The following is a 14662-nucleotide window of genomic DNA, read 5'->3' on the forward strand; positions in this document are numbered from 1 at the left end:
CCTGGATCAGGAATTTTGTTTAAACATGGCGACTACACGTTTTTTCTTTGTGGACTCTGAGCTGCAGTCATGAAATCTGATAACTATTTAAGAACATGCTTACCTCTAGTCCTTCAACTTTTTAAAGAGAAAGCCTTATAGTTTGATTCTATGCCTTCACACGCTTGATCTGATGCAAGCACAGGCCCATGACAGAACAGTTACATTTTGTGTGTCCCTTTCCAGAGTGGCTGTGCAGTGCAGTAATTTGGGGACATAAGAGGCCCATGATCGTGAATTGCATAGACTTTCCCCTCGCAAACACACACATTTCCCACATCAGTTGTTCCTGCTGCTTTGGCCCCCAACAGCCTCGTGCTGCATGTTGAGTCCATTTCTAAGATCTGCACAGCATGTACATATGATCAGCTCACATTCAATCACCTTTGACTTGACAAAAATCAATTTTTATTTTATACCTTTTTTATTCCATAAAATAATGTATAAAAACTTACAAACTGGAAAACATAACTAGACACAAAATAGGATGATACTCAAATAAAACATGTATACAAAAGCAGATTTGTATCTGCCTCTCTCTCCCCCATCAAAACACACACTGCCCCCATTTCTGGTGGAATGCCTGTTTCTTGAAACTTTCCCACCAGGACAAATGACCTTTCAATGGACTCCCTCCTCTCAGGTTATTTATACTATTGGAGAATATTATTATATTTATATATTAAAAAGATAAAAATCAGCAACTTGATTTTAAATTTGCATACGGTACTATCCAGAGCAGAAACTTGAATGTACACTGTCCCCTTTATTTCTTTTTGCACTTTGACTGGTGCCCAAATTGAAGGAACATAAAGAATATATAGCTTTCCACTCAATGTTGCACTGTTACTTAAAAACCAACCATGATACAGTTTCATCATTATACCATTTGCTATGTTACAAGAGGATGCCAGTAGCTAAATATTATTTAAGACCAGATTTCCTTTCCCTTAATTCCTACGTTAATCACATAAACTCAGATTGCTGCTTTGATAAAATAAAAAAGCCACAATGTTTTTCCTTTTTCAGTTACACTATAAAGGCTCAAATCTATTATTCCCACATTTAGCACAGGGCTCACTATGTACAATTCTTCTAATCTCTGATTTCCTTCACGTTTTGGGTGATAGCACTGTTCATCATTATCAATTACTAGTCAGCAGAGTAAAAAAAATGCATACACCCTGTACCAATTCAAATGTAAATATGCTTTTAAAAAGGACCAATTTGTGAGACGTTACAAGCAGTGGCCAGTTTGGAAAGGGTGCATGCACACATTTTACCTGCATTAACCTGAAGTACATACACACACATACATACATTTTTATGCATATAAAACGATTGCCATCACATTATTACTGCTATTTTAGCAAAATCTGGTCCTAAACACATTTATCTGGAAGTTTTAAGTCCCACTGCAGTTAGTGGGGTTGACTACCAAGACACTGAGCTTGGAGTCAAGCCTTAGTAATACATTTTTAATGGACATAATGTCAATGAAGTTACCTGGAAACAAACACTTGACAATAATCATGTGGATTAAAATAGTGTTCTTGGTTCATTAAGGGAATTTCCAAGCTTTTGTAAAATGACAACTTTACACAGCTTATAGGTGTGTAACCGTGTGAATTTTGTATCTTCGGTATTCCCTCAAAATGCTATTTGTTGAGAGAAAATATTGTAGTTTAATGAACATGTTTAGTTTCCTTTCTGTCTTCTTCTCACATTGCATCTCACTGCATTCAAGTATATATATATAGAAACAGTCTCAGAACTCGCTTAGAGTATGTTACAGATGCATTTTAGCATTATTCACATAGTTAGCTGAGTTACCCTGATACATTTTCTTCTTGGTTAAAATCAATTGTTATAATGTGATACAACACCCTTTATTAATTTTATACTTTTGCTTGAAAAAGGAACAGAGCCAGACTTCCTTCCATGTCAGTGTAGTTATGGTTGTGGGGAGGGGAGGAGGATTGGTTTAGTAAAAATGAGTAAGACAAACTGTTTTCTTAAAAAATAATGATATGAGCCTCACAGTCAGTCTAACAACACTGCTTCCTGTTCTTTTTTGATAGAGTCTAAGACCGAATGGTCACTCTCTGTGGTTTCAGCATCCCCACCACCTAGCAAAATGGATCTATCCTCGTCTAGAGTAAAGACAGAGTTCTGACTTTGGCACGAATGTTTGACGACTTCATTAGGCGTGGAGAACGTTTTGTCACACAAGTTGCATTTATAGGGTTTGTTGGTCTGTACCAACATGTTGTCCATTTGGTTGCCTTCCTCAAAAGTACAAAGCTCCAGAGTCTGCTTGTCCACCATGGTGTAGGTGTCCATGCTTTGGTTTAGACATACATGTCGAGCAGCTTGATTGGCCCGGCAGAAGCTTTTGTCACAGGTGCTGCACTTGAAAGGCTTGCCAGTATGAATGTACATGTGCTCCCTCCAGTGGCTTTTCTGAATAAATTTGCGCCCACAAATGGAACACTCGTACTTCCGCCTTTTAACTTCCCTTTCTTGATCTGCTTGCTCCAAGTTGTCTATGTCAGCAATGTCAGAGGGTGGCGGTGTTTCAGCCTGCGGTTGTCCATCAATGATGGGTGAATCCGAGATCTGCTGCAGCTCGCTATCGCTAATCATTCCAGCTTCAGCAACTTCCATAGAATCTTTTTCAGGAGCGTTATTACAAAGAGATAAAGGAACGCTACTTTCCCCGTGCGGGCTTGATGAGAAAGGCACCCCTGTGTGAATCTGGAGGTGCTCACGCAAACTACTTCGCAAATTGAATCGCCGACCGCAGAGGTGACAAGCGTAGTATTTGGGGAAGCTTCCGTTCTTTTTCATAATGCTTGGCTTGACGTGCGCAATTGTGAGAGAAGCAGGCTGATCATCTGAGGAGGAGGCTTCCATGTTGTTTTCATCACCTGGAGGAGAAGGATGAGGAGCAGTAGAAACCAGTTCAGGAGACAACGGAGGCTGTAATGGGTCTGAAGTGGACATATTTGTTGGGGGCACTTGAGGCAGCGGTGGTGGTGGTATCTGTGACAGTTGGGTGGCTTCATGCATCTGTTCTTGATGTGCTCTTGATGACTGTGGCCTTGGTCCTCGAACAGGTTTGTCAGTTGTGGCGGCTGCTTTTGTGGAATTTCTTGCCTGGTGATCCGCAATCTGAATACCGTATAATGAAGATGCCAATGGAAAAATCTGCTCCGGGTGTGTAAAGTTTCCTTGACTGGCAAGGCTAGCCTCTTGAATAAGCGGGAACGCATGCAGAAACTTTATTCCTTGCTCCAATCGAACAGGATCTATGAGCTGAGGTGCCATTTTTCCAGTGTACATCAAATGTAAGAGATAGCTGAAAATATCTGGCTGTATGTCAGTTGCCTTCAAACGGACACATTCACTGAAAGAAATTTCAAAACAGTATTAAAGAGGAAGATAAAATGCTTCTGAAGGATTACAATAATCTAAGTATACAACTAAGTGCACAATTTTAAGTATACAAGAATGCAATCCTAGATGTGTTTATATAAATAAAATAAATCTGTTATCATGGTTTAGGCATTACTTCTACTGCTGCAATATATGTGTGTGTGTGTGTGTGTGTGCGCGCGCGCGCGCAAAATATGATCTAATTTATTCCAGAATATATACCTTCAGGGCAGCAGTTCATGAACTTGATCCACAAACTAGTTAGGAGTGAAATCCACAGGATTAGCACTGTAATCGGGTTAACTGATTTGTGGATGAAGCTGGATGTTTAGTTATTGTGATTTATAAAGCAACTCACATTAGGCTGCCTTAACACTTTCTAATTCCTTCAGACTATTTTACCTTAACTAAATACCATTTTTAAAGTGTATTATTTTATAACTTCTGTACCTGCTTTGATGAACAAACAGCATCTTGAAATAGTTGGAAAAAGAGGCAAGGACAGATTTGTGTGCCTTGAAGTAAACATCACCAATAGCAACTGTACAGTCACACAGGAAACCAAACTCCCGTTGAGCATTGAGCTGCTGCAGAAGAATCAGTCCATGGTTGGCTAAATCCATCTTTTAAATTCTGTAAAGCAAATATACTTGTTTAAAACAATTTCCTCAAACATATTGTTACAGATCTGGGGTAAACAGAATTTGGGAGTAAAAGGGCACCCATAACTGCTAGGGCTAGTGAATGTTAGAAATTAATAAATGGTAAAATTTAGATAATATCTGAAGTATTGAAGGGAACATGCCCAACATTAAGAAATTGCCCTGGGGAAAAGTGCAATCAAGGTGCAATTACCAGACAATGGCCAGTGATTGACCCTGTTCCTGAGCTCAGGGTATATAGCAGAGTTGGGAGGGGGAGGTTACAGGTGGTGTAATGTCACTAGGGCTGGGCAATATATTGTCCCAAACCAGTTCGAAGTCCATATCATGATACTGGTTTCATAATTTTTGACCTGACTATGATGTGTGTGTGTGTGTGCAAAAAAACACGATGCGGGGGAAACTGTGAACCCAGCCAGTGCCTCTACAGAGCTCCATCCTTCTTTCATGATGTTAAGCGGGTTTATTTACACATACTGTATATACAACCTGGAGCCTACAATGGAGGAAGTTCGCAGCAGCAGCAGCCCAAAACATGTCAGCTTATTCCATAGCAGCAACAACAATAAGCTCAGCACCATCTTTTCTCTTCAGCCTATCTTGCACTGCAGGGCACAACATAGCTTGGCAGTTCATTTCTGCTTCCTGATTACATCAGTCCAGCCCTAACCTCATAGCTTCTTTCCTAGCCTCTGCTCTGGTCCCTCCTTTGCTATGCTAAAGCAAATTACCTCAAAGGGACATGGATGGTACTGTGGTCTAAACCACTGAACCTCTTGGGCTTGCTGATCAGAAGGTTGGCAGTTCGAATCCCTACGACAGGGTGAGCTCCCATTGCTCTGTCGTAGCTCCTGCCAACCTAGCAGGTCGAGAACACCAGTGCAAGAGATATATAGATACCGCTGTGGCGGGAAGGTAAACAGTGTTTTCGTGCGCTCTGGTTTCTGTCACAGTGTTCCGTTGAGCCAGAAGCGGTTTAGTCCTGCTGGCCACATGACCCGGAAAGCTGTCTGTGGACAAACACTGGATCGCTTGGCCTCAACCCCATAGTCGCCTTTGACTGGACTTAACTGCCAAGGGGTCCTTTACCGTTACCTTTTACCTACCTCAAAGGGGATTAACTTTTCACACATCTCTTTTGAGGCTTTGAACTTCAAATGGTCTATGCCCCTCCCCTTCCTTTACCTAAACAAGGAAATTAGTATTTTCAATCAACACTTGTTGATTGGCTAGCATTACTGACCTGATACACAACTTCAGAAAACTGCCTAATTTAATTAGTGGCTTACCCACAGTAATTATTGATGCTTAGAATACACCACTTCCCACGCACATAATTTGTAACGCAAGCCAAATTAAACACATCAAACCTTAATTAAATTATGGCACTAGCTTGATCTGGATTTTTAGGCTGTCTTGCACCCCAGATTATTAACAATGTCCCGTGGCCAAGTTGCTCACCGGGGCAATGGTTGTAGCTTATTACACCACTCCTTGCCTGACTGTACTGGCTGCCATTTAGTTTCCAGGTCCAATTCAAAGTGCTGATTTTGACCTATAAAGCCATAAATGGCTCAAGACCACAATACCTCAAGGACTGCCTCTTTCCATATGAACCTACCCGGACCCACAAATTATCATCTAAGGATCTTCTTCATGTGCCTCCTCCACAAGATGTCCAGAGGGCAGCAACACAAAAACAGGTCTTTTCTCGCCAGGCAACAACATTCGTCTTCCACCATGCCTTTGGCTATTTAACATCCTATACTCTTTTAAATGTGTTTGTGGAAGGGAAGGGTTTTGTTGTTTTTATGTATGTTTTTTTAAAAATTATATTGTATTTTTATGGTGTGAATCTCAGATCCTTGGATTAAGTGTTATATGCAAATGAGTGCTCACTGGAAGGACAGATCCTGATGCTGAGGCTCCAATACTTTGGCCACCTGGTGAAAAGAGAAGACTCCCTGGAATAGACCCTGATGTTGGGAAAGATTGAGGGCACAAGGAGAAGGGGACGACAGAGAACGAGATGGTTGGACAGTGTTCTGGAAGCCACAAACATGAGTCTGACCAAACTGCGGGAGCCAGTGGAAGACAAGAGTGCCTGGTGTGCTCTGGTCCATGGGGTCACGAAGAGTCAGACGCGACTAAACCACTAAACAACATTGCTATTCCAATGTACAGACCTGAAACACTTGGATTTAAAACAAAGGAGTCCCAGGGAATCTGGTGATAACTTAAAAGTTAAATATCCCCCTTTAACGGATTTATTTTTCAGTCCAAGATCACCAGGACATTGGCTTTGGGACACTAAATAAAAATTTGAGGCTCTTGTGGTTGTGCTCCTGGTTCGTCTGCTACTGCGCGCAAACATAATTTATCGAAATAAAACACTTGAGAGTTTTAAGGCGCCGAATAAAAGTGGCAAATCCCGTCAGCATCCCGGCCAGGAAGGAAGCGGGGGAAAGGAGCATTTTGCAAACTAAGCGGCTGCTCGCTCGGCAAGGAAGCAGACCGTCCGGCTCCTTCTCTAAACAACCCACAAGAGCCAGCGAGACTCCAGGCGGCGCTCATAGGCGACAGCCGGACGGAGAGAAATCAACAGCAACCAATAGCGGAGGAGCGCCGCAACCTTCCTTTTAGCTCCTCACCCGGCGCTTCCCGCGGTGAATCACGGGGTGCCTGCGCTGTCGGCGTTTCCTATTGGCTGCCCGTCGGTGGGCGGGCGGGGGAAAGAGGACAGGCAAAGCCAAGCCGCCGCAGCCATCGCGCGCGCCCCCGGGCTCTCGCAGCCGCAGCTCCACCTACGCCACGCCCCCTGCCCTCCCCTCGGCGACGCGAGGTCTCCACGTGCGCGTACACGCAGCTCCCGGAGGGGGGCGGGGCGTACGCGAGGACGGACGGCGGCGCGAGGCGACGTAAGCAGCGCGAGCGAGCGAGCTGCGGCGCCTAAGGCGCGCGAGAGACGGGATCCGCCGCTGTCGCCAGGGCCGCCTAGGCTGCTGAAGAGACGCAGACGGAGCCGCCCACCCTCAACCCCCCCGCCCTCCCTCCTTCTCGCTCCCTCCCTCCCCCTCCCTTTCCCGCTCCGCGCGGCTGCCTCAGCGCCCGCCCCTCCCCCCTCTCTAGGCCGGGCTGCTACTGCTGCTGCCGCCGCTGGTGAGAGAAAAAGCGGGGAAGGCCGCTGCGTAGCTCGGCGGCTCCGAGGGAGGGAGGGAGGGAGACCGGAGGGAGCGGGGAAAGCAGGCGCCCAGGGGCCCGAACCGAGCCCAGCTCACGCTGACCCCGCGGGCCAGGGCTGGTGGGAGTAGAAATCACCCCCCCCTCGGGTCCTGACCGGGCGACCTTCCCACCCGCCGACCCCGGGGGGGGGGCAGCAGCCTCCACCGTCTCCAGGCCGCCGCCGGTTAGTCGCGAAATCCCCCTCAGGTGCTCGGGCCGCCCTTTCCCCCCTTTCGGGTCCCGACCTGGCCTAGCCCAACCGCCAGCACAATGGTGGGCATGGAGCGGGGTGGGGGAGCAGCCGGACGCCTTGGCCTCCGCCGCCGCCGCTCACGCTTCCCCCTCCCCTCCTCCCCCCGCCGCCCCGATTCACCTTGTGTATGTAGGGGGGGCAGACGGAGCTCACCTGGCTCGCGCTCTCCGGGAGCCCCCGCCGCCGCCTCGGCGCGCGCCCAGCAGCAGCAGAAGCAACAACGGAGTCGGAGACGGCGGCGGCGGCGGCTTTTCCTGTCCGGTTACGTTAGGGTCACATGACCGAGAGCGGAGCAGAGAGGCTGTGGCGAGGAGCCCCCGCCGGGGAGAGAGGCAGAGAGGAGGGGGAGGGGAGGCGGCGACGAGCGCTGTGGCGGCAACAGCAGCAGGAGCCACCCCTCCCCCCTCGCCTCCTTCCCCGCCCGCCTCGCCTCGCCTTTTCGCGCGCCGCTTCCAGCGAGCAGCAAGCGCAGGCCGCACCGGGCTCGGGGCGGGCGGGCGCTCATTTGCAACGGCGGGGAGAGAGGGAAAAACGAAGCCGGGCCTGTCGGCTGTGGCTGCTTTGGAGTGTAATGCACCGACATAGGCGGCGTACTGGAGCGAGAACTGCATCTTCAAACATTCGCTCCATGCGATGTTCTCTCCCCCGAGCAGTTACAGGAGGGAGGGAATTGCCACGAGGTGGCCAAAACAAAAATAAGATACGCTTATGTGAGGGTAAGAAAGTAAAGGTGCGATGCGAGGAGAGCTACAGCAGCTAGGGTTAATGACCAATACTATTTTTAACGTGAGGTTTATTTATTTTCAAAGGATTGAATTGGCACTACAATATTTATAATATGCATTTTTAAGTGGCTACTTAAGCCTTGCTTAGAATATCAAATATGCTTACTCTTCAGTGCTTTTTTGTAGGTGTTTATGGAGGGCCAGATAATATGTAAATTTTTGAATGTATCAGCAATCAGCAGTTGTACTGAGAAAAAGGCTTGAAGATGAGAGTTAACCCTTTTTAAAAAAGGGATCCCGTGGTGTCATAAGTAACTGAAAAAGTACTATGCCATAGTTGGCAGTATAGATATATAGGCCACAATCGGTACAAAAATACATGCATTTGGCTTGGCACCTGTTGAAGTGTTTTGATTACGTGTGGCTATTGCTTCGATGCTTTGTGGCAATAGTCAAATATCAGTTCACAACTGGACTGCTGAGACTCTAGAATGCAGTTTAAAAAAAAAAAAGAACTTGCTGAGTGGCCTTTTGTGTTTTTAAAAAAGGAGAGAAATCCGAATAACAATAGTGCATATGAGAATTAACCTAATCTATAAATGGCATCATCTGCCCCGAAGTGAATATGCTTCTGCTTGCTAGTGCTTTGAATAATAGGTGTCCTTATATCTGAAGATAGAAAGAAATGTGATTGCAGTAGTAAGTTCTCAATATATAGGATTGTGCTATAATACATACTTATGATATTTTCCCCCAGTCATGTTGGGGCATGGGTCTGGAATACTTAAAAATTGCTGAATTTGCTTTTGTTCCCTGAATTGCTTCCTGTAACAACTTAGGCAGGCTATTTGTGTTCTTCTGTGTGATCTGTAGCTGTGCACTGCCTTTCCTGTTAAGCTTCAAACATCTACAATGCTAGATGTTAGAAATATTATGTTGTAATTATATTAAGAGAAAAGGTTGCAGAATATTTTACTTACTAAATTTTAATCAAACCAGGATCTAATAAACTGTTCTGTCTGCATTTATGCATTTACTGGCAGCTTGCTGTTAGAGAAAAAAGTTATTTGTTAGAAAATGTAAGGAGCCCATAGGATTTAAAACTGAAGATTCTGTTTTGTGTAGTTCTGTTGTGTGTAGCTATTTTTTGTTGGTTCCGGAAAGTTTATGTGGAGTTTAAAAACTTCCATAGGCAAAGGAGTTCTACTAATGTTTGTTATGGAGCCTCAGGCTCCATTGTACATACATGTTTAATACATAATATTTGCATTTCTTTGAGACCACTAATTTTATTATATAAGTTCAATGGATCTGAAAAGGCTTGAAATTAAGTATTTCAGTCAGACTGACTTATACTGACTTAATTCCCACAGAATTCAGTCGGACTTAAGTGTGCATAAGGTAGTAGCCTCAGGTCTCATCCTTGTGCCCATACCAGGGCAGTCAAGCTTTACCAAATGGGCCACAAGACTGCTTTGACATGGAAACTGTGGGCCGCACACCCCTTTCCCATAGGCATCTAAGCAAGGAGCCAGGCTTTGGGAAGAAGGTGCAAGGCTCTGACAGGGTCCTATAGTCCTCACACCTCCTTCCCAAAGCCTAGTTAGCACTTCCCAGCTGTGGGAAGGAGGTGTGAGGACTCTAGAACCCTGTCAGAGCATTCATGGCTTCCTCCCAAAGCCTAGCACTTCACTTTACTGGCTTGGGGAAGGCAGTGTGAGGACTGCAGGGGGGGTCCAATGTTGCTGAGGATCACCCAGAAATGCCTCGAGGGCCACATGCAGCCCTTAAGATAAGCATTGGATATATTTGTACATCACCTCACCCAACTGGTTCCCAGAGCAATTCAAAACAATTAAACAGTGCAAACCCAGAATAAAATAGGAAAAAAGTAAGATTGAGTAGAATAAGTAGATAAAAACAAAGATAGACCAGAGCTTAAAAGGCCTGTGGTAACAAAAAACATCTTTGCCTGATGCTGAAAAGATAAAACAGGCAGGGCAGGTATTCCTGGAAAGGGAATACTGTAAATGTGGCATCCTCTCTGAAAAGGCTTTCCCTATGGTTGCCATCTACCTCTCATGAAAAGGGGAGGCTTGCTTGCTGACTTAAATAGTTGGCCTGATGGATGTCCTTTAGGAACCCAGTACTCAAAACGGTTTATGGTTTTGGAAATTTGCATCAATACCTTGAATTCTGCTTGGAAACAAACCAGCTGGTGAAGTTTTTAAGCCTATGCCTGTAGTTTGGTAGCTGTATTCTGTACCATCAGTAGCTATCATGCAAGTCTTCAGATGCAGTTCCACATATAATTCATTATAGTAAAAAATACTGGGTGGTTTATCAGAGTATGGAGAATAGCCAGGCTCTCTCTGTCCAAGCCAGACAATGGCTGGTACAGCGCACTCAGCTAATGAAAGGTACTATGTACCACAAGACACAAGATCCATAAACACACCCAGACTGAATCTTATCCTATAGGGTAGAGTGAAAACCCATCTCCCTGAGCAAATAAACTGTGCCCAGAACCTCTGTTTTGTTGAGATTATTTAGTGCTCATCTAGCCTATCACAGCATTTCAGTGATATACATACGGACTCCAAATCACTTCTGTTAAAACCACACAGTAACATGTCATCACATGTCTTAAAAACAGCTTTTGAATATCAGGTACGTATACAATTCTAACCCCATCCCCAGTGTTTGAAGGCTGAGCACTTGTAGTTGACTCTGCTGGCATTGAGTCACACGGCTAGTTATGAGGGGTGCTACCCAGGTGGGCAGAAGCTATCTCCAGTAGTAAGCCCTGAAGTGGTAAGCATCACAGGGGTGGGGTACTGGCAGTTTTAGAGCCAAAGCCTTATGTATCCTTGGGCCCCACAGTTGTGCCAGCCTAGAGATGTCATGAAGAATTTCAAGAAACCATTCTCTCCACTTTTCAGCCCGGCTGGCATGAGCCAACAGTGTTTGGGATGTGGTGGTGTATCTACCATGTTTTTCTTCCAATCCCACTTAAGATTGCTCTGCTAGCGACTTCGCACCTGTCAAACCTTGAGGTATGCTTATAGTCAGGTGTGCCAACTTGAATAAAATAGGGGGGCAGGTAAGCCCCGACCCACATAATCACATTACATGGCGCACACACACCATTTGAATGGCAATGCCCATCAACTTTGCAGAGGTGTAATGCCCTCAAATATTTTATTTGGGGAGGCGAATGGGCCCTCGGTCCCTAGAAGTTGGCTCCTATGCTTCCAGTACTTAACTGTTCATATGTATTACATAGCCAGGTGTTTGAAACAAAACATGAAAGTTTGCCTTCTTGCACTGATTGTAGACTTTTAAAAAAAGTTTCAAAAGGCCAGTAAGCTTGTGCAATTTCCACATTAATGTGAAATAAATTAGCAGGACTTTAGTGTATGAGTTCTGCTTTTAACAATTGGTTAATGAGTTTTGAAATGTTAGACTTTGTATGTGTAAGAGCTGCTTTACATCTAATGTATGGAAATGATAAATATGCTGTGGCATGTGATGGGTTGCTGGGTAAAAGCAGTCACAAGACCAAAACATGCCTCACTACTTAAATTAAATGGTATAAAACAATAAAGCCACACATGTAACTTAAGAACAAGACAGAATCTGAGTATTAGTTGTGGTTGTGTGATTAATCTGTATGTTTTATTTGTTTTTGTGTGTGGGGGGGGGAAATTGTGCTTCACACTCATGAAGAAAGGAATCTATAGAGCAGTGATCGCGAACCTTTTAGACACAGAGTGCCCAAACTGCAACCCAAAACCCACTTATTTAGCGCAAAGTGCCAATATGGCAATTTAATCTGTATATCTTATTTTTTCTGTGTGTTTCACGTTTCTTCTTTATGACTGTTGTAATAAATAATTTTTCATAAAAGTTATTGCATTACATTCTTCATTAAATTATCTTTCCATTTATATATAATTTATGGTATAACTCAGTGCTTTTTTTCTTTAAAAAAATGTTTAGGGGTAGTCTCATTTTGACTCAAGAAAATCACCAGGGGAAAAATACCGTATTTTTTGTCCCATAGACGCTCCGTCTCATAGGACGCACCTAGTTTTTTTTTGGGGGGGGGGGGAATAAAGGAATTTTTTCTCCTCCCCCCCCCAAACCAGGTCGGGGAAACCCAACCAGGTCGGGGAACAGCGGTATGGCGGTGCTCCGCCTCCCCGCTGTCCCCCGAACATGTGGGGCTGCGGATGTCTGCCCGGCGCGCGGGGCACTCTGCTTCAGGGCGTCCCGCGCGCCAGACAGCAGGCTGCTATCCGCAGCCTAGGGAGCCCTGCGGGAACTCCCGCGGGCTCCCCAGGCTTGCTGATAGCTTCCTGAAGCCTGGAGAGCGAGAGGGGTCGGTGCGCACCGACCTCACTCTCCAAGCTTCAGCGAAAGCCTGTATTCGCCCCATAGGACACATACAGATTTCCCCTTCATTTTTGAAGGGGGAAAAGTGCGTTCTATTGGGAGAAAAATACGATAAATACAGTTCAAACTGGGACAAATACTGTTCAAATTGGGAAAAATAAATACAGTGGTGCCTCGCAAGACGAAATTAATTCGTTCCGCAAGTTTTTTCGTCTTGCGAAGCACGGTTTCCCATAGGAATGCATTGAAAATCAATCAATGCGTTCCTATGGAAAACGCCTTCAGACCAGGTCCGGGGACAGTCTGTCCCCCGACCTCTTCTGAAGGCTGGGGGGGGGACAAGGGCTTTTCTTCCCACCCCCAGCATTTTAAAAAACCCCGGGACAGCAGAGGACTTCGCTGTTCCGGGTTTTTTTAAAATGCTGGCGGGCGGCAGCGAAGGACTTTAAAATGCTGGCGGGCGGCAGCGAAGGACTTCTCCGCTGTCCTGGGGCGATTTTAAAGCCCCCGGGAAGGCAGGCGGGGGGGGGGAGCAAAGACTTTCGCCCCCCGCCAGCATTCAGAAGAGGTCCAGGAAGGCTGGCGGGGGGCGAAAGTCTTTGCTCCCCCCCGTCTGCCTTCAAAAGCCGTCCAGGATAGCGGGAAGCGCTTCCCTGCTATCCCAGACCGCTTTTAAAATGCTGGCGGTGGGGAGCAAAGCCTTTCGGCCCCCACCGGCCTTCCTGGACCTCTTCTGAAGGCCGGAGGGGGGGGGAAGGCTTTGCTCCCCACCGCCAGCATTTAAAAGAGGTCCCTGGAGATTTCCCTATGGGCTTTCTTCTTGCGAAGCAAGCCCATAGGGAAATTCGTCTTGCGAAGCAACTCGCAAACGGAAAACCCTTTCGTCTTGCGGGTTTTCCGTCTTGCGAGGCATTCATCTTGCGGGGCACCACTGTACAGTGGTACCTCAGTTTTCGAACAACTTAGTTCTTGAACTACTGGGAACCTGAACCTGTTCCAATTTTGGAACTTTTTTTGGAAGCTGAGGAGCCCTGGCTGCCTTCAGGTGGTGCAGGGACTCTCACATGCAGCTTCCAGGCTGCCTCCACCTTTTCCAACCCCAGCAACTATTCCACCTGGCTGCCTTCACGGGTTTGCAGGGGATCAGATGCAGTGGGCTCCTTTAAACTACTCCCTTGAGGGGAGTGCAGCCATGAACCCCTCAACGAGCCTGCACCTCCCCAGCTGAGCAGCCCCGATCCAGCTCCTATTCCCATGCAAGCAGCAACGCTGCCTAGCAGAGCAGCCCAATCTCACTCCTACTTGCCTGCAAGCAGGAGTGGAGGCGGGGATCTCTGAGAAGTGGAGCAGGCAGGGTGGGGGGCGACATCCCTTGCCTGCTCGCTTGCTGCCCGGGCTGGGGGCTGCCGGGCTGCATTCAAAATAAAAGCTGAAATTCCAGAAAACCACAAAGCCAACAAACTTGCAACTTGTGAAAAAGCAGCAACACAACAAAATGAAAAAGCGAACCAACTGTAAATGAATCAAAATCACAAGAAAACAAAACAACGCTGACCCTAATCCTAACCCTCCCCTACCCCTGGCTAGGAAGCTACGGCACTAGGGCTGCAGGCTTTGGATTCGCATGCAAGCCCTCCTCCCCCACCCCCAGCATGGAAGCTATGGCCCTGCTGGGGCGCGCATGCTCACAGAGAGGGTTCTGAGTGCCCTCTCTGGCATGCGTGGCATAGGTTTGCCACCACTGCTATATAGTCTAGCTGATCATTGCCTGTAAGGTTTGCTGGAAACACAGTAGTGAGTGTCGGGTGCCTAATAGGACTTCTTTGGCGATCACTAGGATTTAAGTTTCCTGCTTGACGGGGTTGGACTCGATGGCCCTTGTGGTCTCTTCCAACTCTATGATTCTAAGGCTGTAGCTGCTACCC

At 46.3% G+C, this 14662-nt stretch overlaps 1 protein-coding gene across 2 annotated transcripts; it reads right to left on the reverse strand.

Moving 5' to 3' along the window:
* Positions 1 to 444: 444 nt before the first annotated feature.
* ZBTB2 (zinc finger and BTB domain containing 2) lies at positions 445 to 12213 on the reverse strand. Of its 2 annotated transcripts, none has more exons than XM_083734074.1 (3): positions 7768 to 12213; positions 3928 to 4110; positions 445 to 3448 (listed from the first exon to the last, which is right to left on the reverse strand). In XM_083734074.1, the coding sequence occupies exons 2-3, from the start codon at positions 4098 to 4100 to the stop codon at positions 2083 to 2085; spliced, it is 1539 nt and encodes a 512-aa protein (XP_083590200.1). In that variant the 5' UTR covers positions 4101 to 4110; positions 7768 to 12213; the 3' UTR covers positions 445 to 2082. The 2 variants fall into 2 exon arrangements, with proteins under 2 accessions (XP_083590200.1, XP_083590201.1); XM_083734075.1 differs by having other exon boundaries at positions 7735 to 12213.
* Between the last annotated feature and the right edge of the window lie 2449 nt (positions 12214 to 14662).

This window comes from Podarcis gaigeae (assembly GCF_964106915.1).
Source record: "Podarcis gaigeae genome assembly, chromosome: 3".
NCBI lineage: Eukaryota > Metazoa > Chordata > Lepidosauria > Squamata > Lacertidae > Podarcis > Podarcis gaigeae.

Excerpts from the sequence above, each read along its gene's own strand:
- ZBTB2 (XM_083734074.1), bottom strand. The coding sequence starts at position 4,100 with ATGGATTTAGCCAACCATGGACTGATTCTTCTGCAGCAGCTCAATGCT. Across the intron at positions 3,449-3,927 it reads CTGTTTGTTCATCAAAGCAG|TGAATGTGTCCGTTTGAAGG; the intron begins GTACAGAAGTTA and ends AATTTCTTTCAG.